Source organism: Vanellus vanellus, assembly GCF_965231255.1.
Source record: "Vanellus vanellus genome assembly, chromosome: 4".
In the NCBI taxonomy this organism is placed as follows: Eukaryota; Metazoa; Chordata; class Aves; order Charadriiformes; family Charadriidae; genus Vanellus; species Vanellus vanellus.
Genome location: NC_138909.1, coordinates 1,383,627 through 1,411,151, shown reverse-complemented (window position 1 = coordinate 1,411,151; position 27,525 = coordinate 1,383,627). Strand labels below are relative to the sequence as shown.

General features: G+C 41.2%; 1 protein-coding gene across 1 annotated transcript in view; it reads right to left on the bottom strand.

The window, feature by feature from the left end:
* ANKRD17 (ankyrin repeat domain 17) overlaps positions 1-27,525 on the bottom strand; it is a 92,412-nt gene that overhangs the window by 21,736 nt on the left and 43,151 nt on the right. Inside the window, exons 2-16 of the mRNA XM_082483031.1 lie at positions 26,647-26,800; positions 25,879-26,035; positions 23,428-23,575; positions 22,995-23,142; positions 21,693-21,926; positions 19,960-20,054; positions 14,430-14,667; positions 13,677-13,868; positions 13,195-13,304; positions 12,289-12,376; positions 11,077-11,204; positions 10,465-10,608; positions 9,777-9,879; positions 7,469-8,224; positions 1,121-1,269 (exon numbers count right to left, since the gene is read on the bottom strand). Coding sequence (XP_082339157.1) covers positions 1,121-1,269; positions 7,469-8,224; positions 9,777-9,879; positions 10,465-10,608; positions 11,077-11,204; positions 12,289-12,376; positions 13,195-13,304; positions 13,677-13,868; positions 14,430-14,667; positions 19,960-20,054; positions 21,693-21,926; positions 22,995-23,142; positions 23,428-23,575; positions 25,879-26,035; positions 26,647-26,800 — 2,844 coding nt within the window. The remainder of the gene's footprint in view (positions 1-1,120; positions 1,270-7,468; positions 8,225-9,776; positions 9,880-10,464; positions 10,609-11,076; positions 11,205-12,288; positions 12,377-13,194; positions 13,305-13,676; positions 13,869-14,429; positions 14,668-19,959; positions 20,055-21,692; positions 21,927-22,994; positions 23,143-23,427; positions 23,576-25,878; positions 26,036-26,646; positions 26,801-27,525) is intronic.

Genomic DNA, 27,525 nt, shown 5'->3' with positions numbered 1-27,525 from the left:
CTTCCCAACCGTGATTCTGCCTATTAAACACTTGCAATGAAACAAAGTGCATTTAATTTCTCAGTGTTGCCAGGGCCCACATAAAGGGCCAGCACCCTATTTGAAAAAGCAGCTGAGAAACTCAGAGGACTACTGGCACTGTCAGTTACAGCACTGGGACTGACCAAAAGGACATCTCACTCCCTTCTCAAGAAACAACACACCCCAAAATAACAAAACCACCCCAAACCCTCATTTCCTAGCTCCTATGAGAACTTCGATTTACTCGACTCTGTTCTGACCCAGGGTAGTTGGCAACTTATGGTAACAGTGACCTGCACTGGCGTCTACCAGCCAACAACGGGGCCGGCCAGCTTATGGCAACCGCTCCTGGACACCATCACAGCAGGAACCAAGCCAAGTGTCACGAGCAACTGAAGCAGACAAGACTGGGTTTCCACAGGTTTCTCACTCTTTCTCCACAATCCCATGCCCTTCCTCTTCTCCACACTGCCCAGGTCTTAGCGCTGTCATGTACAGTCTAGAGCTATGCATCCATCTATGCTAGTTACTGCATGCATGCTTTTTTTGATGGCCAGATACCTGCAAGTCAAAGTAGCCCTTTTAAAATTTATTTGCAATATAGAAATGCCTTTTCTTAGTGGAAACGAGACCTTATAATATTTCCTCTTGTTAAAAAAATTACAGAAATTATTAGTTTCAATGCTTTCATGCCTCTGTCAAGCTGGGTCATCACTGGCCAACAACTTCAAGCGCAAGTGGAAAAGAACAGCGTACAACATTTTAGGGCTTATTTTTGTGCTAGGGTATCAGACCAGAAAAATATTTCATTTCTGTCAGAAGACAACTTCGCTGTTTCTCATAATCACTCCAACAACAAAGAAATAATAAATACAAGCGTTTAGTCATTCAAAGACTTTCTCTTTTGTTCAGCGAGAGCACAGAGGAAAGTGGGTTGCAACTCTCCGGGGAGTTGTACAGGCTTTCTAAAAGCAGCAAATCAAGTCTCTAGAACCCAACTCATTATACGATGAGAGCTGTTTACTATCTTTGAATTATTCAGGACGAAGCAGCAAAACCCCTTGGGGCATCGGCGGTGCAGTGAGCACGGCAGGCTTACCTGCGCATCGATATCTATAGCAGGGTAGATCGGTAGCATGGCTGAAGGAGAAATGATGGGACTCGGAGTCGGCGTCTGAGGTTGGGAGACAGAAGTTGCAATGCTGTGGGTGGGAGTGTTTGACATTGCAGATGCTCTTCCGCTCACTGCTGTTGAACAGAATAATTACACTTAGTAAAAGCAAAACACCTCACTTCAAAAGTTTAACGTGACAATAAATGGACAGTGGGACAGACGTCCCACCGACACAGAACTCCCGAAAAAACTTCATTTTCCACAAATACATATTTTCCACACATTTAACCCAATCTTTGAACCTTTAACTCTTTGAATTTAACAACTATGAAAAAGGTTAACTGTATTCAATCCAAGGAATCGGTAAGTATCCGATTGGCATGTTTTCTAGAAGCCCACCACAAAAAAGAGTTTTGAGTTTGTTTTGTGGCTTTTCTGGATCAGTTTGCTTTTTGTTTTTGTTTTTAACCCAAACATCTTTCCTGCAACAAGTCCGCCATTATTTGGACCCAGAGTTCCGTACCTTTAGAAGCAGGGCTGCAGAACAAGTCCAATCAATGGGCGTCTGTGCAATTTTTCTTAAAACAGTTTAAAGATTCTCATATCAAGGTCTGTCCAGCCTTCACCCCCCACCCTCCCGGCCCCTATTAACATAACGAAAAAGCGCAACAGTGCTGGTGTCAGGATGCTCACATGGCAGAGTTTGTTGAAACCAGAGAAGTGGAAGCTTCTTAACAGCCATTTTGCAGAAACTTTGGTCAATGTTGTCAGGGTAAGCAAAAGGTAATGCCGTTTTACAGTTGATGACAGTGTACTGACATGACACAAAATAGCAATGACTGCCACACTTCCCTGAAATTCATTTCATACATAGAATGTTTACAAGTACAGAGCAAACTTGAACCTACAGCCTTCAGGGAAAATCTCCCATCTCCCTACTGTTTATTTTTTCCTCCAAAGAAGTCAATTGTTCCCCCCTGCCTTTTCTCCAGCATTTCTACAGGTCTCTCCCAGGTTTGATGAGCAAAGGAGAAAGTCAACTACTGCACATTCCTCCTGTCAAGTTGACAAAAGCCCTTTTAAGGACAAAATGAAAGAAATGCACTTTCCACATATTGCCAGTGTTCATCTAATACACACCACCCAGTAACCTTGTGGAACACCAAAATAATGCCCCTTTGTCCCCAACTTTTAAAGTCCTGTTCATTTTTCAAATGGATTTAATTATCAGCCGCGTCCCTAACTGCCAGCCATTGATAATTAGCTCTATATTTTATTTGGAGTGGTAAGTTTTTCAACAGATGCCATCAAAATTGCATCTGAACATGCCAGTTTGTATAGTCCCTCCTCTGCAAGGCAGCTATGTTTTTCCTCCATTACTCATTTAATTTCTGGACTTCCTATTCCAAATTGTTAAGAGGCTAATAGACATCACTGAGAAAAACAACCTCCCCCCAATTTATAACACAATAAGTATGATTAATTGTACATTTAAAAGTAAATTAAAATTGACACTCCTTTGATCTTTATGTCAAAGTGCCTTTTGAAAACTGTTGTCATCTTACAAGAAAAATCACACTAGGTATGGATTAAAAGAAACATGCAGAAGCTGAGCCGAAATATTCTGATACATGGTAAAAACCTGATAAAGACAATAAAATGGACTGGAAACTATCCAAATAATGCTTAAACCAGGTGATATAAAAGCACGATCATCAAATAATCCACAAATTAAAAAAGTTAACCCTGCTAGAGTAGCACATGTATTTTAAACAGCTGCTGAGAATTACTGCTGTAGTCCCACCACAGGGGCTGGGGAGCATCTCTTCATTACAGGAGGTACTATTAAAGTTCTTAGACTTAAAAAAAAATTAAAAAATCAAAGTGGTTAGCAAGTTCTTAATTCAGGTACAGTCTATTTTTTATACCAACGGTGTTGCAGTGAGGGGAAAAAAAAAAAAAAAAAAGACATGTTTAAAAGCCAACATCCCTCTTTGCACAAGGAAGGAAACCTTTATTGTACAACCCATATATAAATGATTTTACGCATGCTAGTAGAGAAGAATATGCATGTTGACTTACAGTTCTCATATAAAATATATTTCAAGCGTGCTTCAGCAATTGTACATGGAAAAATATGGTTCATATCCTTATAGCACATTTCACCGAGATAAGATACTAATTTTTATGGGTAATGACTTTCAATATATTTATTTCAACATCACCTGTGCAAAGGTCGTATGTAATGGACATGTCAAGGGCAAGGAATAGAATCTTTACTGTGTCAACACTAAAATATTAAAAGTTTTCAATAAGCCAAAAAAAGTTTTCGCAACAGTCTTGAGCAGTCAAAAGAGTCAGCAACGAGCTTGGGCATCAAATCTAAATGCACTGAAAGGCAAAGGTTTACCTTTCCCCTCTGCCCCTCCATCTACTCTAACAGACGGTGGCAAAATTGAAATAAAAGTCTGTACTCCAATTCTAGAACACCATTACTGCATGCCTGAGATAATTAAGTCTTCAAAGGTATTAAAAGCTATTGGAATATTTTATTATATAGCTTGGTACAGGACCAGCTACCAGTCTTAATCACATTATGAAATAAGGTCAACCTTCTTTGTCAGAATCCCCCACTCCAAGCACCGTTTGTCTGCTCTAGTCCAACTCTTTTCTTTGGGTGTTAGACAACCTATTTTGTGCTTACTGATATTAGGAGCATAGCTGCTCTTCGTAATGACTTCTTTCTGGACATCTCAACTTTCATCTTAGCTTCAATTAAAAAAAAAAAAAAAGAAAAAGAAAAAGCAGACATGCGCACAGCTGCTCCCTTCTCCCCCAAGCCCAACCGCCTCACTTGGCCAGAGAAGCACTTGGCTACAAACTCAGCCCCAGTACCTGGGGAAGAAAGAAAACGGCCAAGCTGACAAATTAAAAAGCCTGAAAACTAATACTAGATACATAATATTTAAGCCAAAGGGATTTTTTTTCCTCACTCATCTACGTGTCCTAATTCAAAAGGTGTGTCTGGAAAAAAGCCTGACGCTTTGAAAAGGAACACGGGGTTGTTTGCGCTGTTCAAGTTTGCTCCTTCCTTGATTACTCTGTATTTTCACCAAGTGCAAGATGTTAACCGAGACCCAAGCACCTTTCCAATCCCATTTCATCTCTGTGTGGACCATTAAGTTTGTTTCCAGTGTTGTCTGACAGTGGGCACAGCACGGCTCTTACGCATTTATTTCTTATCTCCTGTAATGTCAACAGCAGATGTATAAAAGAACTGTTTCACATTGCATTGCACTAAGTGAAGATGAGGGACTGAGAAAAAAAATCACGTTACAACAAATATATATTAGATACTTCCACTTCTTCCCAACTTGTTTGAAGCCAACTCAACAGGCTTGTTCCACATCAGCTTCTCCTCTGCCCCCAATTTCTCTGTACTATCTTAAGTTATTAAAAGTTGTGTTCCTGCCACACATGCTTAAAATCAATACCGAACGCTCCAGATGCGTAACATGCCTTGAATTACAAGAGTCAAAGTCAGGTTCTGAATTCAAATATGAACCCACGGCACCGCTCCTATGCACTACCAGCCCCGCGGCTGCAGCCCGGAAAGCACAGCGCACCCGTAGGCTTGATGATTACTAGTTCTAGTCTGAAAGGTGGGCCACCAGAGGCTCAGTCCCATGCCAACCCAGATGCCCAGCCATAGAGATGTTACGATGACAAAGGTCTAAATGCATTTACCATCCATTTACAAGAACAGCGTAACCACCGCCAGCAACCAGCTGTAGTTACACCAGTGCGTAACAGCGTGCATCCTCACTTTTCTGCGGCTCCTGCGTGGACCGCAAATGGGAGAGAAGCTCCCGATTTTTCTGTGATACGGGCGCTTTACAGTTATTTTTTTCAGTAACGAGTTTCTGTGAGAACTTACAGTCCACGCATATTCTTTCTTACGTATTAATTTAAGCAGTTACAGTTAAAACTGAACTCAACCCACAAAGCAGCTTCCAGGAATTCATCTTATCAAGTGCTTAAAGATTCCTGAAGCTCTTTGTGGGGCTCCATTACTGGACGTAATCCTTTGAATAGTCCTTTGAATAGAAGTTTGGTATTAAAAACATCTATCCTGAACACACCATTTATCATATGCAATGTTAAATTGTTAATGATGTTTTCATTCAAGAGTTACATAACTAACCCTAAAAAATATTTCTCTTGACTATCCTCACAGCAAGCCAAGAACTTGTCCAACATCTGAAGCTAGAGAGCAAAGCTGTTGCTTGTCATCAATTCCAGCAGGATTAGAAAGGAGCCCGAAGTTATAACTGAGAGATTATTTATTAATTTTTCAACCAACCCTATTTCTTTCCTTAAAAAAAAACCCCAAACCCCTTAACTTGGTACATTCTCTCACTCTGTTTCCAGGCAAATTGTGTAAAGCTCTGGTAACACCAATTAGCTTCTCTGGTAACAAGGAATCCTACTCTGAAATCTTTAAGAGCTGGTCTGGCAACAACACTTGACCTCTCCAGTAATACCCATGTCTTGTACTCGCCTCCGACAAATCCCAGCATTCGCACACCTGCCCTTGTTTTAAACAAGTACTTACGATGGGAAAACTAAACTCATTGTTTGCAACTAATTAAGCACACAGGTGAACATTCGATAAAGTTTGCACAGTCAAGGTGAAGCTCGCTCTTTTTAACTGGTGCTGCAAGCCACAGCTCTGTTATGGAACAAAACTCAAGTGTTTTGTGTTACATTGAGCCCATTTCACCTCCGCTCTAAATTCCGACATGTGGATTCAAGCTGGTACTTAAGTTGTATACCCTGGGCTGTGTCTGCTCTTACTTAAGAAAAACCAAACCCCTAAAATTACCACTTCCCAGAAAAGCAAAGATGGCATCGCATTTGTACAGCTTTTAACAGACTCGCTACAAATGCCTCCCGGAGGGCCATTCAGCCTTGGCGCGTGTGTGCACGCACATACCAACGTCGGGGACTAAGCGGTACAAAAACATTCACTCGGATGCACTGGGGAAATCCCTGACCTTTCCAAAAAGCCACACATGAGCATTTGGGTACGCGGCAGATGACCCAAAATCACAGGTTCCCTAGATGTTATATGCAAGTAATCACATAACAAACGCCGTAACGCAAACTTGGAGTTATCTTTAAACACAACTGAAGTGCATTGCACAGATTCTTCTTAAGTAACCGAGAACGGCAATTATTCTCTCTCTTGAATTGAGTAGCTGGTATTGTTACTTATCCCAGCCGCTCCACCTGAGAGACATCTTCACTATCAATTCATGACTGATGTCCTTTTACCTACTTTCTCACATATCAAGTTGCCCCTCACCCTAACCTGTTTTACAAAGCAGTCTTGTCAAAATAGACAGCACTTGGAAAAATTTAAGTACATCAGCTTCATCGAGAGCATCTCAGCAAGTTTTCATCAAGCAACGTGATTTTTTTAGAACTATTTCGTAACAGTTAATCTGTATTTATCTTAGTAGTCAAAATGAGTATTTCAGTGACTACTTTAACACAGAAAGGGTATTAAGTGCCACTGAAGCAGGTGTAAAGGAAAGCAACACTAACAACTCTCATTTCCTATGATATTTAAAACCTGTTTCATTTTTTGTCGTACTACTTCAGACCTTCAAGCACTGATGTCACAGGGTAAAGAATTCTCCGAAGAGACTGAGATTTTGGTAAGGCTAAATTTGGTTTTTTGCTGGAAAAGGAGCCGCTTTTATGAGCGGACATTTTTAAATGTCATGGGATTACCACCTTTTTTCCCCAAACAGAAGAAAAAGCTTCCAACAGGTAGACTATTCACGGCCACCTAGAGCAGCTCTCATTCCAAGGACAAGCCTACAGGTTCCTTACGCATTATAGGCGTGATGTGGTGCTGTAGTTGCTCAAAGACTATTCTGAGCGCTCCAAGTCAGGTTTCAGTCACCTCGTCTAAAGTACCAACCGGTATCGTCCGTATGTTGGTCCTGAGCTACAAACAGGCCCGGACAGAACTGTTGGAGCCTAGCGCGTCTCCCCCCAAACTACCAAGGAGGTAAAAACACCACTTCCGACATACCAACCTGACAAACAAGCACCAGTTAGCTCAACAAAAGGAAAGGCAACCCTGCAAATGGAAAAGTTAAAACTAGTTTTCCGAACTCCTGAAGACAGGGATGAGCAGGCTAGCGGTACTCGCCGTAGAGCTAGCGGGAATACACAAACACACACACACACACAGAGAAGTGGACATACCCTCAACTGGTCAAGCAAATATTATACCTGCTCATAACAATATAAACCCACCTGCCATGATGTCATCCAGCGTGTCATTGAGCGTCTGAGCAGGGCTGGCTACCATTAACCCTTGCTGTGTTTCTGTCAGTATTCCTTGCCCCAGCCCTGCTAGTTGTGCTTGGCCCAATACTGGCTGTCCAACTATAACACCTTGCAGTTCTGTAAGATTTGCGATGGACCCTGGAGGTAAGGAACCTGCCGCCAGAGGCAAAGCTTGTGGCATCGCCAGAGGCTGAATTGGTGCAAAACCCGTCTGCGCGGCAGCTTGCTGAGGATCATCTTTAAGCAAGATGGGGTCCACTTGCTGTAATCGCGCATAGTCTCCCTCTGAGAGTTGTTCTCCTACCCCAACAGGAGTCAGTAGTCCCAGATGCTGGCAAGACTGTTGCTGCTGCTGCTGCTGGAGCTGAATTCTTTGCGCTTTTACCTCTAGATATTGCTTTTTTAGCTGCTGCTGAGTTTTCAGCTGTAACTCTCGCTCCACTTTCTGCAGTTCCTCCAAAATCTTTTGTTTCTTCTGAATTTGTTCCTCTCTCGTTTTGTTCAGCTCCTCAATCTTCTCTTTGGTGAGCTGGTCAGCGTGTGCCAATTCCAGGGACTGCAGCTGAGCGTTCTTCTCTATGGCTTCTTTTATCCTCTGCTCCAGCTCTGTCAACTTGCCCTGAGCCTCTTCTACAATGCTCTCTGGAGACTGATTGGTGATGTAACCCTGTACATCCTGGTTGTTTGCTGGCAAATGACTGCTGGACTTTTGTTTAGAAGCAGCTGTGTGAAAAAGAAACCCCCTCAGAACCAATGGAAGTGCATACGAATGGCATCCTCATTATAGAGCTACTGTTGGGATGCTAAATGGCCGGTTATGCACCAAGACACAGCACCCACACAAGGTCAGCGTGTACTGTAAGGCCCTCAAAGCAAACCGCGTCTCTCGCTATCAATTTTAACACAGCAGTCGGATTGCAATTTTAACAGTACAGATTACTGCGCGTACATTCCAAATAACCCTGCGCTACGTTGACCTATTTACTCCAACAATCGTTAGACTTTTGCCAAATGAAGCGATTGTCTCAAGAGCCGCTGCTATCAAGTGGTGCTACGAGATAAATGGAAACAAAAAGAAAGGATATGCTGTCTCTTTACGTGATGTTTTGCGTCTGGTACCGTGTTAAGACATAAACGTATGGTTACAGCCCTGAAGCACAGCAAAAGTGACGTAAAAAACATCTCGAGGGACAGGTGACTCGTTCTAGGCCACCGGTTTTGTGATTAACTCGGTACATTTTAGGAAGCGCTACGCTTTCTCGGACTACTGAATCCTTTCGCTACAGGTATCCAGCTTTGCTCAGTTGACAAACAGCGCTAGAGCCCAGGATAGCCATGTCTATTTAACGTGATCTAACAGGGTATGTTTAGCCACTACATTTTATCCGTAGCAGACATAATTTTGCCTGTGTCAAAACTCAGCTCTCTGCCCAGGCAAGGCAAATATTTCAGCCTTCCTGTAAGAACGAGCGATGGACTAATCCAATTCATCTTTTATGAAGAAGTCCACAGTAACACAGCTGACACGGTCTGCCACAGCGGTTGGAGAAGGAACAATCGGTTAATTTTGAAGGGCGAAAGGCAAATCAAAACTCAGGGTCTGAGTCAGTGGAGGTGCCCAGTTTCTTCCAGTCATCCTCGCTGTATTTCCAGAACAATACAAGTGTACACACAGGATTAATTTTATGACATGCACGCCTGTATTTGCACTACTGCTGATCCTTGACAAAAATTGTTTTGGAAGAGAATTCTTAAGTACAGAAAGCGTTAAGTGTCAAAATGGCGATATAAAAATAGATGCAAATTTAGTCCTAGCAGGACCTGAGCCACATCAGACTAAATATTTTATAGCACAAGAAATTCCGCCTTCAATCGAATTAGTCAAACCCACTCCAGGACTACTATCCTAAGTAAACAAGAGTTATCAAATCAACTACGATATGGAGATTATCATTGTTTTTACAACTTCCGTTATCAAATTTGTATAGGCTTCTGGGTGACATTTTGCATTAGTCCAGTATGTCAGACTAATATATGTTTTAACATATTTACTTAGGCAGATTTCTTGACGCTTTATGATTACAGGGTTAGATGACTGATACTTCGTATTTGGCCGATAAGCAATCCTTAAAAAAAAAAAATGAAATATTAAATTGCCGTTTCGTTGACTGAATCCATAAACGCTCTTCATAGGAACTACTCTGCTAGAAGTGCAACCCTCTATCTTCTACCTAGGAAGGATATTTAGAAAATAAGCTCCGGAACTAAGACTGACCTTTATTTCTGATGGGAAGGGTTGTGGCGACATTAGCAGGGGGTTTGTCAGGCTCCTGGGGTGGGACGACCATGGGCAGCGCCTGCACTGGTACACGAGGAGCCTAAAACGTTGGATACTAACAGATTACTTTTCTCATACTCTAATCTAATTATAATTTAATAGAAGGTAAACAAAACCTGTTAGAAAAGCAGACTTTCATGGTAACTAATAACATTCAATATTTGTTTTTAAATGCTGAGTTCAATAGTCAACAATTTGAGATGGTCTGACTTTTATGCACTTTGCATTTTCAACCTAAGAAACTACTTGCCAAACAACACTCATCTCGGCACGGTACAGTGCTATACTACGTAAAGTCAATACAAGCCACAATGGGCGATAAATGTAACACTGAAGAAGAGCCTCATTAAAACATATCTTTTTGCTTGCTGGGTTTTTTACTGATCATTTTATCCAATAATATTTATAGAGCAGTAAGAAGAACGATGAAAGCACTACACAGAGGTGCTCAAAGACTCTTCACCATTTTCAAAACAGCTCAATGTAATTTTCGGTGTGATCACCTACAGTTCACTAGTTCGTGAAACGATATGACACTCTTCTCATCTTTAAACTCTGAGTAAGCTGCAAGATGAAATGCAGAAAAGCCCCACAAATCCACAGACAACTGGCCCTTAAATCTTACCCTATTTAAATCGTGGGATGGAGGGGTTAGCTGCGTAGCATCAGGTGGAGGAGCAGAAAGCAAGTTGTTTGGGTAATCTAGAAGGTAACAAACCACACTGGTATGACCGCCTTTTGCTGCCTCTATTAACATAGTTGATCCATCCTAAAAAAGGAAAGATCACAGTATTAGAAAACGGCATCATCAAAACATGACAACACTGAAGCATTTTGGGAGACACGACACAGTACATACTAAGACCATGTTAAATCAGTACTCGTTAAATCTGCAGTAAGCCCACATCTAAACTTAAGGACTCTTAAGTATTTCCAAGTTGACTAGTGTTTTTTAATATTTTCCTTCCTCTTCCACAATTATGACCTTACAACTGGAGCACAGCCTTTATGTTCATGGTAATCAATACACCTGCACTCGTCCTAACTCTCACTTCTATAAATATGTTCGATAACATAATGCCTGTTCGTGGAAATACCTCTTGCATCTCACTCCTATTTAAATCACGCCATATTGGGCCACTTACAGAGAATCCTAGAAGGAGCAAATTCGTTTGATGTCGTTAGTTTTAAGATGAAAGACTACCTCAGCAGACAAAAAGGTAGTTGAGCAACAAACCTTCAATCTGTGTGTAGGATCAGCACCATGAGCTAGCAGTAACTCCACAACCGCCAAATGACCTCCAGCACAGGCCAGCGACAACACTGTATGATCGTTGTTAGCTGTGGTCCTATTCACATTGGCTCCTGCGAAAACAGAGGGGGAAAGATTATTTCCAAAGACTTCAACCAGTTCTCCTCTACCAAAAGTGACAGGATGTTAACTTTTTCCTTAAATATTAAAATATCATTCTCCGCAGCTGCAGTCTTACAACTGATAAATTAAAACAGTCAATTATTACTGTTATCAGAAGACCATTTCATATGTCACAGCCACTAAACCCAAGGTCTTGCCAGCTGCCTAAAGTCTTTAAAGGGAATTCAACTCTGGGCATATATGGCTCCCCAAAGAAAAGCAACCCTAGCTGGACTAGCACTCCAAACTCGCTGTTCAAATGGTTATGTTCCTAAGCATGGAACATCACATAGTAAGTGAGCCTATTGCTTTTACATTTGCCAACAATTGTGCCAGAGCTGTGCCTCTTAAAAAAAAAAAAAAAAAACCAAAAACAAAAAAAAAACCCACCAAAAAACAAACACAAACCAAAAACCAAAGGCCATGATCCAGCGCACAGATCCACGCTTCTTAGCATCAGCAAGCAGATGGCTAATTGCAGCTCTGCTTCTTTCCTCTACGTTCTACACAGGGAAAATTACATCACCCTGGAAGCTTTAGGCCAGTTTTGTGCCACACAAGGAAGGTACAAGAGAAATCCCTGACTATCAGCTCAAGCGAGAGAAAACAGCAATTCCAAACTCTGTATCAACTCCATGCATTCAACTGTGATGTAAGGCTGGGGCTGATAGTTCTGACAACATAAAGCAAGTTACAGTCAAACCTCCGAAACAAACAGGCACTTGAAGTTTAACTTCTGGAAAGCCAGTGCTCAAAAGCTGCATCAAGAGCATGGAGACACCCAGTAACCACAACTACCGTTGCTGCTTTTACTAGGAATTAGAGACTGGAATATAACTATTTTTAAAAGGAGCTGCAGTTCCCACTAATCTCACCAGCAACCAGAGGTGATCATGACATGCCTAGTTTCAGAACCAGTGACCTACTTAAATTAAAACATTTGAAACAAATCCAGGGAAGTTACAGTAGTAGTAACATATTCTTAACTTCGAGCGTTTCCAACAGCAGGGAAACCAAAACCTTTCACGCTCTTACCTTTGCTAATCAAGAACTGAACAGTGCAAACATGCCCAGCCCTCGCAGCTTTCATGAGAGGAGTTCTTCCGCCTTCTGATTCATGCTCCTAGAGCAGATAAGGAAAGGCTTAAAATTCAAAATAAGCACATGCCAAAGAATGCAACTCAGCCTTTTGGTTTTCCAAATGGTGAGACAGCAGACATCGAAGATGCCCTTTTAGCCTCTCACAAACTACAGTCATAAAGATTTAAGTAACATTTGAACCGAGTGTATCTTGCAGACAAATGGAACTATCTACCTACCTTTGTACAGGTCTGAGGCTCCTGGACAAGAAGCACTCAAGCACATGGTGGGGATTTTTGTTGAATACAATGCGTTCTGTCACGCTTAACTTCACTTTTTGATAACTTACTGGTGTATAAGCCTACTGAAATGTACAAATCCATTTACCTCTGTCATCTTAATTCCATTATGGTACACCAAACAGATCACATCAGAACAGAACTATCAATTGTTTGCTGCTTAAGGAATAGAAACAATTTGCAGATACCAGTATTAACCCACAACCAGCTCAACAATTCAAAGCTGAATACTGGTCAGGATTGCACACGACAAAAGAATAAAATCCCCTATTTTTCCTGTACAAGCAACCTTGAATGGGTTGGAAATGCTTTAGACATCAACCGCTAAAGTAATGCAACTGACCTAAGCACTTTCAGGTCATTAAACAACCTAAAATCCATTAGAAAAGCATCACCAATTCTCAGTTAAAAAGAAAAGGTTAAAGGTAGTTTGAATACAACTATAACAATTAACAGCAAACTTGGTAAGTTTTCAGCAATTAACACAGGAGCAAAACGAAGTAAATTGACATTCATAACTCGATTTCTTAATTAAGTTGTTTTTAAGAAGATAATGACTTACCAGGTCTGCACCTGCCTGAAGTAAGACATCTGCTACATCAGTATGGCCGTTTTCACAGGCATATGTCAGTGCTGTGTCACCTGTTGCTGTTGTTGCGTGCACATTAGCCCCTGAAGCGGTAGGAATGCGCATGTAAGTTTTATCAAGTTCATTACAGAAAATATTCAAGTCTCTTCGTAATCTTGACCATATCAGATAGCAAATGTTTAACTTCCCCCTTCCGATCCCACATCTATTTAGCTGACAATTTCATCATACTCGAGAGGAATAAGAAAAAACCCAAAGAAAACTACAAGGTCAGTTCCAAGTGAGTTTACTTCAACTTAATCTTCAAAAGCTAACTTAAGGTTCCACTAGTAAATTACTTAAGGTTCCAGAAACTTCAAGAAGCTGCTAATGAAAATGTTATGAATATGGAAAAAGGTATTTTTCTCTTAAGGTTATAGTAAGTGTCTACAAAACTTAAAAAGATTACTCCATACCTGCAGCTAATAAATATTTCACCAGCTCCAAATGACCCTCTTGAGCAGCCTCCATCAAAGGTGTGGAACAACCAAGTTCTATGTCAGCTCCTGCTTTAATGAGAAAATCTGCAACCTCCAAAAAACCTCCACAGCAAGCCAGAGTTAATGCCGTTTCTTGCGTCTCCTCTGTTTGAGCATTGATGTTTGCTCCTTCAAAAAACAAAAACACATCACCACAGGTAAATCAGAAAACACTAGTTACCAAAACCAGTATCAGCAGACAAAGCCATTTCCTAATGCACAATGCATCTTCTTAGATGCCATTTCTAGAGCTGCAGAAATTTTATTCTAAAACCAGAGCATATCCAACTGAAATATTTCAACTTTAAGCTACTCCGGAAACCCCTCTGAGGGCCTCAAAGCACTTCTCTACAGCTTTTTCAGCAATAACACCATCTGAAGATAGGCCAAGGCCATCGTGCAGAGTGCAAGTTACCCATATTAAGTGTTCACTATCTCATGTCTGTCCGAAAAATGCAAACTTGTTCTAAAGAACAATTCAGAACGACCACTTCAAACAAAATGAGTAGAGCAAAGGATATTTCACTTTAAAAAACCCCAACCCATTAATTTCTCAAGAAGTGTCTATGTGGGGCGAGTTCAGAAATTGTTGAAGAAGGAAATAAAAATTACAGTAACTCAGCTTTTTTCTTCTCCCATAACATATGGAGATGCCTATATTACAGCCCACAGTAGCACCGCAACAGTTACCTTGACCAAGCAACAGTGCCACCATCTCTTCATGGCCTTCTCTAGCCGCTTCCATTAGTGGTGTGTATCCTTCATCGTTTACCTCTTCCAAGTTAGCTCCACGCTCAATTAACAAAGCTGCCAGTTCGACGTGCCCGCCACAGGCTGCCAAAGTCAATGGAGACTCAAAAGAGTCAGCAGGCATGTTCACCTGAGCTCCACTGTCAAGAAGTAATCTTGCCACTTCCACATGGCCATCCTAGGAATTGGAAAAAAAAAAAAAAAAAACAAGATCAAAAGACTGTCAAAACATCGCTCTTCTCCAAAGCTATAAGTAGTCACTGACTCCAATTCCTTCAGAAGACACAGAAAGAAACGAGTAAAGAAGTAAAAAAATAAAATGCAACCTGCTTAATAGTTTTCTTAAGTATTTGGATAATGGTTAAAGATCTATTATTAAACAGGCACAAGAAGAAACTTCAACCAGGTTTTATTGAACATGTTTAATTCAAAACTAAAATATTGTAAACCACGTATCAAAGTTTCCTGCCAATGGTGTAAGAAACAAGCTGGTCAACTTCTTCGTATCAGACTCAAGCTGAAGTGTTTGGACTGACATTTTGTCTGTCCCGGACAGATGAGACATGGGAGTAGACCCAAATAGTTGAGAGGGAGCTCGACACTATTTTAGAAGCTTGCCTCCTCCGCAAGAAGACCACCAAAATCCTCTACCACCCAGTACTCCTCTTCGTTAAAGACTGGAGACACAGAACCGTACAGGCATAATCATCTAAGGAACACAAATTCTAAGAAATAAATTGCTACTCACATGTATTTTTTCTTGCATTCTCCCAACAAATTTACTACTAACACCACTAAGAGTGTAAAAAATAAAGGAGTATTAAGAGAATTTCAGTAAAAAAAAAAAAAAGGTTCTCTCAGATGTATATCATCTCTCACATGTAAGAACAGGTTTTGATGTTCTTCCTAACCACTACAAAACCTTTACTTTGCAAACAAGTCACTCAATGCCAGCGCTCTCCACTTTGTCAGAGAGGGAAATTTGTTTTAAATTCAACATGCAGTTGCATTATTTGTTAAATATAGTGTATTTTAGTTATAAAAACAACACATCAGGAACACAGTTTGTCCTCATGTCCCTGCAGACCATTAGTGTCTCAGAGTATTTACATTACAGATCCTCAGCTTTTGGGGAGGGAGGACAAGGTTTAACTTTAACAACTTTCCTTCCTTTCTTAAATAGCAGTTGTACATGATGACATTGCTCGCCTCTTGGCACCTGCAATACTATTTCCCCACTGAATCTGGCAGTGGAGTCAGGACTTACTTTCTCCGTCCAAAAGAAAAGCCACAAGAAGACCATTTGTCAGGGGTTCCTCAGCCATCACAGGAGCCACCTGAACTACAGCCTTTCCTTGGCAGCGCTTTCCAGATACCATTGTCATGCCGTCAGACTCGTTTTACCAAAACATACCGCCTAAGTTTGCTTTCTTCCTTTAGAAACAAAGAAAATATTTGAGCACATGATCTTCGTCATGTTTTCCTTTTATGCCACAAATTTAAGGAACTATCTGAAGTGGCTTTTCAGCTGTGTGTTTATACGGGACGCCTGACAGTGACATATCCAACTGCCATTCATTTTTCCTTTTGTTTAGACAGAAGCAGAGACCGGCTTGGTCACAGCCGGCCAACAGCAGCACAAACTCTCCAAGCTGGTTTTCTCCGTGAGGAAACTGCCATTCTTCCGACTCGGAGTAACTGCAGCGGGAAGAGGTCTGACACACAAAACACAGGAGGGCTGCGTAGAAAAAAGCAGCAGCTTACCAGGAACACGAGGCTATCCCAAGGTTGTCATTGAACAAGGTAAGTACACCTTGATCTCAGATTAACTAGTAAGCGGCAGCCAATCGCAGCCGTTGCCATCCTCACCGAGCTAAGAACCACAACCACAAACAGCTCTTTTCCTGACCAAATACAAAACTGCATCTGACATTTTTACACTTCATTTTCTAAAGTGCTTTATACCTTCTTCTGCTATCCAAGGAGCAAAGCAACATTTCCTCTCAGGAAAATATCTGGGACATGAACTAGGACATATTCACCTTTAACGTGAAATGACATTACTATTTTAGGGAAAAACTCCAAGACTCCGTAAAGAATCTTTCCTCAGGGAAATGCAGACACGGTGCCTCAACCATCAGGCTCTAGCAAGACAGCTCACTAATCATCCCTGATCCACGACAAGTATGGCAAAGAACAGTATGAAGGCGTGCTTCAAAGCTTCTTATATGGGCCAGGCAGCCTGGAGGATACCTGCTGGTCTTCAACCACATAAGGAAATCTCATCCCTGCTTTCACATACCTTGCAATGGGGTGGTGCTGTTCAGCTCTCCTACAACATCTAGAAAAAGCCTCGTAACTGTTATTAGATGGCAAAGTCATCTGACCAATGTGCACAAGCGCACCAGGCGTACTTTAAAGATCAACCGCTCGTGGCAATCAGTACTCAGCCCTCACACAGGAAGATTAGGTTACTTCAGTAAGAGGAAGCACCAACCAGACAAACCTGCATTTCGCTCCAACAAGGCAAGTCCCATTGCCCAACAACTCATGTGCATTAAACCCATGCTAACTGCTGTCTATAAAAAAAAAGGTCTCAGTCAGAAGTCTTCTCCAACACCTTGTAGGACAAGGTTTAAACAGTCCGACTGGCTTCTATGTAAGTGCTATGCCACATACAAACTATTCTGTAACATAAATTCAAGTTCAACACCATCCTAGAGAAGGTGGCTTTCTTCTGCTACTGAAGAGCGACGACTGTTTCTGGACAAAAAGCACACTGAGATGAGAAGCCCCTGCACTGCTGTATTTCAGACTGCAACCCATTCAAGTCCTGCTGTAGAAAGCTGTTCCCTCTCTAAAGCTGACCCGAAGGTACTGAGACTCTCAACTACCCGTCAATTCTGAGCAGCAGTGTGGAAATGCTTACTCAGGAACAGTTTCCTGCAGAAATAAGGGAGACAGATTTTTCCTATGGCTCAGTAAGTCACAACAAAAAATGGGTCTCAACATTTCTGCGAGTCCAATGGACTTGTGGTGAGTCTGCCGGTGGAGGGAAAAGGCGAGGGGGAAAGAGGGTGGCAAGGAAAAGAGGGTTTGCCCCATGAAATAGCAGCTTTGTCTGCTAACTTCTCATCGGGACGGCTCTGTGACAGATAAGAAGGCTACTGCAACATCAAAACAAGCTAATTTTATCGTCACCTTCCAGGGAACTCGCTGCAAGGACAGCGCCTACAATATTTATATGGCTAATCTATTAAGATTTCAGAGTGAGATAATCACTGGCTGAAGTCCTGTTTATCTACATGCCTTTCTTTCTAATGACTTCTTGAGAAGTATAATGGTTTCTGTTAAATGATTCCCCTATCTGAAGTCATTAACTGCCTTGAATAGACATCACTGGCTGATTTTAGAACCATTACAGTTATTTCAGGAAAGGGAAGACTAAATAAGTATTCGTAGCACTCCTCCACAGCCACAAACGCATAACCTGGCACTACCCAAGGCTCACGACATGAAAAACTCAACCCATGAGAAATCTAGTTAGAGAGGAAGGTAAAAAGGAAACGTAGGAGACAAGTTTTCAGTTTTATCTCTAAGCTGCATATTCAGATGAAGGTTTTGGAATCTGTTGGCATAAGGTATAAACAAATTACTGACCTAGCTAAGCATGCTGCTGTGCATCCTAAATACTAGAGGAAACCTCTGCAGTAAGGGTTTCACCAACAGCCTACCGCCATCCAGGGTCACAAAGAAAACCGAGGGCAGGCCTAAAAATGGGACTGATTTCTGCTTCATTTTGTCTTATTTTCTTTTCTCCAGCAGAAATTGAAAACGTTCTCAGCTCTAGAAACACAAACTAACACCTGACAGATTTCGCATCCTGCTAGCTTAGCCCTGCCAACCCTCCCTAGGGAGGGGGGTTAATAAACTCATGGCATCATACTCACTTCTCTGAGGGGATACCAAGGTCTAAACAATTCCTAGAGGAGAAATGAATGGAATAAATGGCACATTTACCCCATCATAAAAAAAAAAAAATCTTCAGAGAAAAAGGCCAAAGCAATTGGATCCTATAACCTCAGGTAATATATAGGAAATAGGTTTCAAATAGGGTGTGTGCTTTAAAGAAGATGCAGATATACGAAACTTACATAGCTGTTCAAGCCTAACAGTACCTCAAATGGAAAAATTATCTGAAGACACAGATTTAGGAAGTTTTCTTCACTAAGAAAGCCTGGAAAAATCTTAAGTCTGGCATCAATTAGAGCACTCAAGCATTACAACGTACCAATACATACATAGCCTCTCTAGGGAAAGCTTCACATGTATTTCTGTTCTACAGCAAAAAACTATTACCCAAAAATCAGAGTTGTTCTCAGATTCTTACTAAATTTTATAAAGAGGTAATCTGTCATACACTGTCATTTTGTAATTGCCTCAGATGGGCAAAGCAGCAACAAGAAAGTACTCTTACTACTAAGAGGTTAACAATTTCCCCTCCTATTTCCTAGTTGCTTCCCGAAGGGCTTCCGAGCCTGTGTTTTCAAAGAGCACGTGGCTATGTGAACCATACTAAACCGAGTTGCACAGGCACACCTAAACATAAGCACCCACACTGAAAGGGAACTCAGCTTCCAAACTCCTTAAACTTCACACAGGTACGTTAAATGCCTCCAATAGCCAGGTTAGGACCATATTCGCAGCCTATGTTAAGCCCATTAGAACTGCTAAGCCCATTAGCATTTCAACAGCCACTGACAATCTTCCACTTCAAGTTATTTCATTTGGAGACTCCTGTATAAGGAATTTTCCCACCATAAACCAAAATTGCTCACTTATAAGCCTGCAAAATTAGACAAAGCCAAGAAGAAACGATTCTGTTCAAATAAATCGCTATTATTTACTTTTGGCTATCTCTTGAAGACGTTAACTTCTCTGAACTGCGGTCACCACAGTATGTGTTTCAAACCAGCCCTCCACAACTATCAGAAGAGCGAGTGACCTGTAACAACAGAAGGAGAGAGGGAGCCCACAGAAGCTGCTGTGGGACCATGAGCACAGCCTTACCCACTGACTTCTGCCACTTCAGGGAAAAAAAACAGTGTGCAGCTGGACATACAGAAACCTACTTATTCAGAGGATGGGTTAATAGAGCTCTCCTGCTAATGCTCACGTGATGCAAGTTCCACCTGACATCTTTTAAGAATTCAACTACTTTGTCAGCCCTGAGAGGATGGAGTTCAATTTGGCTTTTTAAGGACGGACTGTTTATCAACCAGGTATTCCTCCCCTGCTGTCATCTCCCTCCCCAATTTCTTCTGCAAAAGGGCCATCAGGTACACAGGAGAACCCAAACATCACAGAGTTAGGGTCTGTACCGAAAGGAAACCAGAAGGAATCCCTTTGTTTATCTTCAGGAAGCGAAGAGAGTACATACGCATGACTGCTCAAGCCATACGTCTCTTACCATGCAAGCCTCCATAAGAGCAGTATGCATTTCATCTGTCTTGTGTTCCTGGTCTGCACCAGCTTCCAGCAGAAATCTCACCATTTCTAGATGACCTGTATGGAGAAAATATCGAACAGATAAGAACTACTTTAGAAAGTGCATTTCACAAGTCATAGGAAGGGTCTAAGGTACATAATGAAGGTAGTGTAAGGCCATATTACTACATTAAAAAAAAAATCCCATGAAAGACTTGAAACACATCTTCATATCTGTGCATTCAATGCACACAGAAGCTTAACAGCATAGTTACTATAAATACAATCCAATTCACTTCATTTCTAAAAACACGTCTGCACTACATGCATTCCTTGAGGTGACATTAGAGCTGAGTAGCACACACTCCAGAAGCTTTACTAGGGTGATTTATTTTCTGTGAAGATATTTGTGTTTTTTTTCATCAACAGAACGTTGGCTTTTTGTTGGGGTGTCACCTCTACTTGCTTCACATTAAGGTCTTAGGGTTACTGTTTTGATAAATGGCAATAACCACTCCCTGAGCTCACACCGACCCTCAGACCATAAAACATACAAAGCAGATGAAACTTCACGCTTCCAAGCATACTCTTAGGTATGCAACCATCTTTAAGAATCCTCCAAAAGTAAGGACGCCAAGCAGCTTTTTGAAACTATTTGCTCTCAACCAGTCCATTAATTCGTGACTATAATTAACCTAGTCCTGCATGTGTGCCAAATCCAGGCAACTTCACTGTCCAGTCACCACCAAGACAATATGCCAGCGTATAAAACCAAGTCAACATGACCACAGCTAAACCTTAAAACTAGAACTACACCTAGCAACCAACACTATGAATAGCACCGATACTGCCCAGTATGAGGCCACATCGCCTCTTCTCCCTGCTCTCTTTATTTAGAAGTTAAGTGACCTCCTTGGTCTCAAACATCACATGCCATTCTACTACAGGAAGCAAGCAACACGAGAAAATTAGGAGCTTCTGTTTATGCCCTAAACAGGAGATTTGGAACCACACAGAAACGCACAAAACGGACAAATCATATACAGATCAAATGAAACACATAAAAGCCTGAATATCTTCACTTCTCTCCCATCTATCACAGCAAAAGACTGACTAAGCACAGACATTTAATTTTTCATCTCTGCTTTCCAGCCTCACTTCAGGATTCAGAGCCCAAGCACATTTTCTCAGGAAGAATGTTTTGGGTCCCACTCCGCTCTTTCACAGCCTTTGCTCTGACAGCCACCACCAAAGACAATTACCATAGCTTAAGAGAACATCCAGCAACAGTGAACCAAGAATTTAAGGCAGCTAAAAGAATCATAAACGAAAGACTAAGACCGTCTTCAACTGAGGTGCCACAGATGTACCTCTGCTACCGACATCAATTACCCTACGATGCCAAGAGCCACTCTAATAGCTGTAATAAAACATGTCCTAAGTGACTATAACAGCAACTGCTCAGCTGTGTGAGCACATTTGGCCTCTTTAATTAAACATCTTCATCCCTTGCTTGGGTGATGCAAGATAGCTGTCTAATACTCTAAGGGAGGCAAAAAAGGCCGGTTGCCTAAGCACTGACACCAAAAAGGCAAGATCCTACATTCTGCATGTTTTTCAAGTGCTAGGTCTTTTAAAATTAAATAATTTCTCTGCGCCTTACTTGCACCCACGCTCGTTACACCTTAGTATCAAGTATGGAATTTGGTACCGTACCTTTGTAGCAAGCCAGCGTAAGCGCGCTCTCCTTGAATTCATTGGAATGCGTATTAATGCCTGCTCCGTTTTCCAGCAGCACCCTAGCCACTTCCACATGGCCGGCACTGCCTGCTTCCATCAGAGGAGTGTGACCATTCTCGTTGTGGTCCTCAATACTGGCGCCCGATTCCAGCAGTACTTTCACAACATCTACATAGCCCCCAGCACAGGCGTATGTAAGGGCTGTGTTGCCTAAAGCCACACAAGAAGAAGGTTTGAAAACACAACGCGATAGCATTTCTACACTGGAACTTCAACTTATACTCCATTTCATTGCTACCTTACGGAACAGGGTTTTTTTCAGGCTACAGACCAGTAACTTCAAGGGAAAAAAGCAAGAACTGCCCAAAGTAGCTCAGTGCTGACAGACTGAAGATCTCTGTGTGTCTGGTGACTGTATCGATTCTCTTTTTTCCCCCGTTTCTATCCCAATTTATCCCAGCTTCCATCATAAAACCCCATGCCTTTTCCCGTTCATCAGCAGGGACATATCATGTCTTAAACAGCTCTATAGGGCTAGTTCAAAAATGCCCATTGCCTTCATAAAGCGATGAAAACAACTTCCAGGGAAAAACTACAAAAACATTTATCTGAACAGAACAGTCAGAGAATCTGCCTGTACGAAAAATAACTTGAAAAAAGTTAAAGGTCAAAGCAGTATTACTGCTCAGAACCACTTCACTGAAGAAGAAAAAAAAAAAAAAAAAAAAAAAAGGTGTCTTCTGGTATCCCAACTATCCTCATCATTCTGAGTCAGAACTCACTTTGTCCACGACTGTTGACTACACAAAATCTCTCCACTTCAAGGCCACAAACTATGAAAATTTCCCCATTTGTCACTTCAACACAAATGCCTACCAAACTGTCATGAGAAAGGGGGGAACAAGGGAATAAAAAAGGGAGCCACATTCTCATGTTTACTATTTTCCTTTATTTTCCTAGACCTGACACCAAATCATTTTCTATGTACACACAAACTTCCCCAACTATGCTTAAAATAATGTGACAACAAATCCTATGTACACAAATACCTTTCAGTTACTAACTGACATTAACTACCTTTGTATGTGTCTGTAACCACCTAATATTTTATACCTTCATTTTAAAAATAAAGCAGAAGCTAGATAGTAAAACCACGAAGAAGTATTCTGCTTTACTTAGCTGAGAGCTATTCCCCACAATTTTCCACACAAAGTTTCCCACACACTGGAAATCTCAGCTTTTTAGTCATTTTCAACAAGCTTGAACACATTTATTTACCTGTTGATGACTGTGCATTCACATCAGCACCATGAGCTAGCAGCAACTTGACAATTTTGACATGTCCACCGTTAGCAGCAGCCATTAAAGGCGTTATGTCTCCTTTAATACCACGGTCCTCTACATTAGCATGCATTGCCAGAAGAACCTGTGAACAGAAGGGTGATCAACAACACTGGCAAGTGACAAACCAGTGTGTCAAGATGGTTGAAATGCTGCACAAAGCCCTCACCTTCACCAACACCCAGTTCTGTGAAACACTTAGAGAACTAAGCACAAAGAACTCAGTCGCAACATTCAGTTTACCTATCAGTCTTCATTTTCCCATTAACTCGTATTTTCCGCTACCTTTACAACACCTTCCAGGTGCGTAAGACTGGAATACATTAATTCAACACTTATTTTTGTACAATACACACATACTAAAACCAACCTGCGCAAGCTCATAATATCCTGCTGAGCAGGCTAAACAAAGGAGGCTTTCCCCTTCTTCTGTGTGCTCGTTCACACTTCGTCCTTCAATTAGCAACTTCCGCACAGCATTTACATCTCCTTCCGAACAAGCCTCTGCCAAGCTGCGGCTAATAAGATAGAAAGCATTTAGAAGTGAGAATGGACTATGCTTGAAATACTTGCTCTATGTGCAGAGTAAAAAAACAACAAAAAAAGAAAACACAAACTGAAAAAGTGCCAACTGCTAATTAAAGAGGTGCCACTTTTACACTTAAGGTTTTCAACATAACTTTTCTGAAAACTGAGTAATGTGCATACTCAACCACTCCTGTCAGTAAATTTTAACAGAACTTTACAAAAGAAACACCTGCAGGATGACCATTTAGTTTACCAAATTCCACAACATCTACAACTGAAGGAGAGAACATGTTAAGACGACACATTCATGGACTTGATGCACTGTCTCAGCGCTATACACCCAGCACGATGTCCTACAAAAGTACCAAACCTTTTTGGGTAATCACTTAACAATCTGAGAAGTAAGTAATAACTTTCCATTTTGAAAGGCTCATCATATAGCACTGCAAACAAATCACTGTTGGTTTACATTACTAATTATAACGTAATATACAGTCTCAGCCTATTCCTGCTTTGTGATTTCAGTTTGAAAACACAGGTTTTGTCCCACTCATTTTCTGAAATAAGGTCCAAAGAAAAGCAGAACTTATTAAATCACGGTAAGTACACCACCATGAGTATTCCCTTCCAAATCAGCAACCACTGCCCAGCACTGCATTTGCATTTCTTTTGCCCCTGGACCAGAGGACACTGCAACAGCCTGTTCGTCTTAACAAAGCTAATTTTTTTGAGCACTGTAACTATTAATTAAACTAAAACAAATCACCTGGATCTGTCTTCTCCTATAACAAAATCAATAACTTCCCTTCTGTCCTGTGCTGAGAACCCCAGAATCTAGGAACGCAATCCGATGTTTCCATTGTGGCCCTAACTCAATCAAGCGGAAGAGTAAAATTCTCCTGGTTTGGTAAGCCCTAAGTCAGAATACATGCGGTTCTTGTGTCGCTCCATGAGTTCACTTGTATCATTCCAATTCTATTTCAGTCAAAAAAGGGTCTACTGGAAGCACATTTTCAATCCCTCAGATGGTCTTCTGTCTACATTGTCTTCATTCCAAACCAGTCATTGCTTTGTGAGAATAACAATTCGTCTGACATACTTCTCTATTCTGCTCCAAATAATTGGACCAAAAATAATAAATCCAAGACTACTGGCCTCACCCCACCCACTGCCCTTTCATCTCTTCTCCATTTAGGAAGTCCTGTCAACACAGAGCTAACTCAAAAGTGAATGGAAAAATAAGGTAGTTGACAGAAACCCATATAACTCAATGCGAATATGAGCAATTCTTGAAATACTCATGATGTTAAAGCTTGTATTGGTGCAGCAATGACTAAGTTATACCTGTAAATAGGAGTCTTGGATACAATAAAATCTGTGCCACCAGACACAATATTAAATATACGGAGAATTATTTCTGTAATACATCTGTGACTGCATTTCCCACATCCAAACAACTTTGGCAACAGCCACTGTTCACAAGGAAAGAGGTAGCTGGAGGCAGGGAGGGACGCAGAGAGAACAGAAGCAGACATAACCCCAAACTGCTCTGCTCTTCTTCATATGCCCTGATCACACGAAGAAATGTTTCTTTGGAGTTACTCAGTACTGAAGGAACAAACTGCCACCTAGGACAGCAGCACTTGGTTGTTCCTACTGACGCTCTGTTCCTGTTGTAGCGAAGCTTAGTAACAGCCTGGAAGGGAACCTTCTTTTTCTTTCCCTCACAAACACCCCAGTAAGACAAAGTCCAGTTAAAAAAGCAGCCGTGTCCTGGCCGAGGCTCTGTCCAAGGTCCTACCCAGACTGCCATGAAGGCTCCTGTCCCTCAAGGCTGGTTTCCTTCCTCAACTAAAAAGGCCCTCTGAATTACTCAAAAAAAAAAAAAAAAAAAAAAAAAAAAAAAAAAAAAAAAAACCAAACCCAAAACAGATTGGGGGTATTTTCTGGTCCCAAAGCTAGCTTCATGCTATGACTGAATGGCCCATTGCTGGATTTGCCCATTCTAAGGCCCATACTATTTAAGAGCTTGGACATCTTGTCTCTATAGTTGGTGAAGTTAAATTACTCAGAGCGTGATTTTGGAATTCTAAACAGTATTAATTGCTTCACTCCCCACTGCAAGACCTGACAGTCCAGGAATATTTAACAGGAGAATCGCAGGTGATAACTTGGCACTAATTCCACTTGATTAAGAGTTTCACCACCCTGTAATCAAAAGTGATACAGCAAGAAGAACTGCTTCTAGAAGTAGCAAAATACTGAAAAAAATCAAGTAGAAAGTTTGGCTTACTTGTCCGTCTGCCCTGCATTTGCTGTGCTTTCTGCTCTCATCCGGGTAAGTGCAGCAGCAGCTTCATCCAACGCGCAACTGACCGAAGAAGTCAGTCTGCGAAGCACCTCAGGATCTGCAAATGCTTTACCATCAGCTGTAGACAGCTTACCTATTCCTTTCATTCCAATTTACAACAAATTGGTACGCATGCCAGAAAAGGAGAAAACAGAGAAGTTCAAATTGAGCCTATGAAATCTGTTGGCAGAAACATCCCCAACATAACAAACTACAGCTTCCAAAATGAAGGGATTGACTGTTTACAACACTGATTTAAAAGCTGCACTCAGAGGTGCTGCACATGTATTAAACCCTCTGATCCGCAGAAGGCATTATTTTTGAACTATAGACAACTACTGAATATAAGCAACTCAAAACTTTTCATACGGTAATTGTTACAAAAAAAGGCCTCATAAGGCATTTTATTTTTTGATAGAAGGCTGCAAAGTCAAGGTCGGGTATGATTTTTACTCAGGCTTTCAGCTATCAAGAGTTGGAGGAATCTGATTAGAAGCAGAGCCTTCACGTGAAAATGTAATTTTCCAAGATTTTAAATGCTTTCATGAACTTCTTTCTCTTCTGTGACTTGCACAACCTTGCGAAGCTCACACCGCCTTACATTCTGCATGTGTATCATGCTCGTATGGATTAGACTTATGCAAGCAGTTCCAGTAGGGTCTCATGTGTAAGAGCTTCGGGGTTAAACCTGTATGGGACACAAGTACTTACCTGCAGCTTCAAGTAAAGCTTCTAATCTTGCCTGGGTTTCTGGATCTACTGTTCTCAGGTCAGCACCATCAGCAGTACTTGACAAAAGCAATTTAGAAGCTGTTTCCAACATAGGGTTTTCAAGATCATCCTGATCCAAGATAAACGATTCCACCTGAAAAATAACAAATCTAGTTTAAGAATGAGAAAATTGACCAAAATGTACTTAAGACACAAAGTACCCCACAGTTGTAGATACCACTTAAGCATTTGCTTTTTAATTATTAGCCAAACTATCCTCAGTTGACTCAAAAGGGCATTATTTCATCAATGGAAGCAATGAGATTTTCCAGAGTCACATACTAAGAATGAACCTTTTATCATATTATCCACTTGCTTTGTGACTAGAAGCCACACGATATACTAGAAAAGTTTAAGATGGACTTCACATCTCCACACCGCAGTCTACAGATTTCAAGTCCAACTTAACACAGGGAGGGAAAGTGGAAGAACAGATATCACTCCAGAAGGCCTAAAGGTAGCAGCTGCTATCATTTTCTATGCAAGCTGTTGGTTCACTGTTTTTTTTTTTTTTCCCCTCTTCAAGAATCAAAGATACATATAACAAAAAGAGAATTATACCGTTTCACACAACCCAGTCATCTTTCAAAGAAGTAAACTACGCTCAAATGGCATTAAACCCTACTAGCACACAAAACCAGAAAAACTAATTCATCGCTATTTTAGTGTCGACTATCTTCTTCCAACTTGCAGTAAAATTCTCTCAGCTATCTCACTTCTTTCAAGTCTGATGTCTCCTAATCCAACATTCAAAAAAAATAAAAGGACCAGCAAAATGCTCCGGATATAATCAGCTCAAATGCAACACACGAGAGTTTC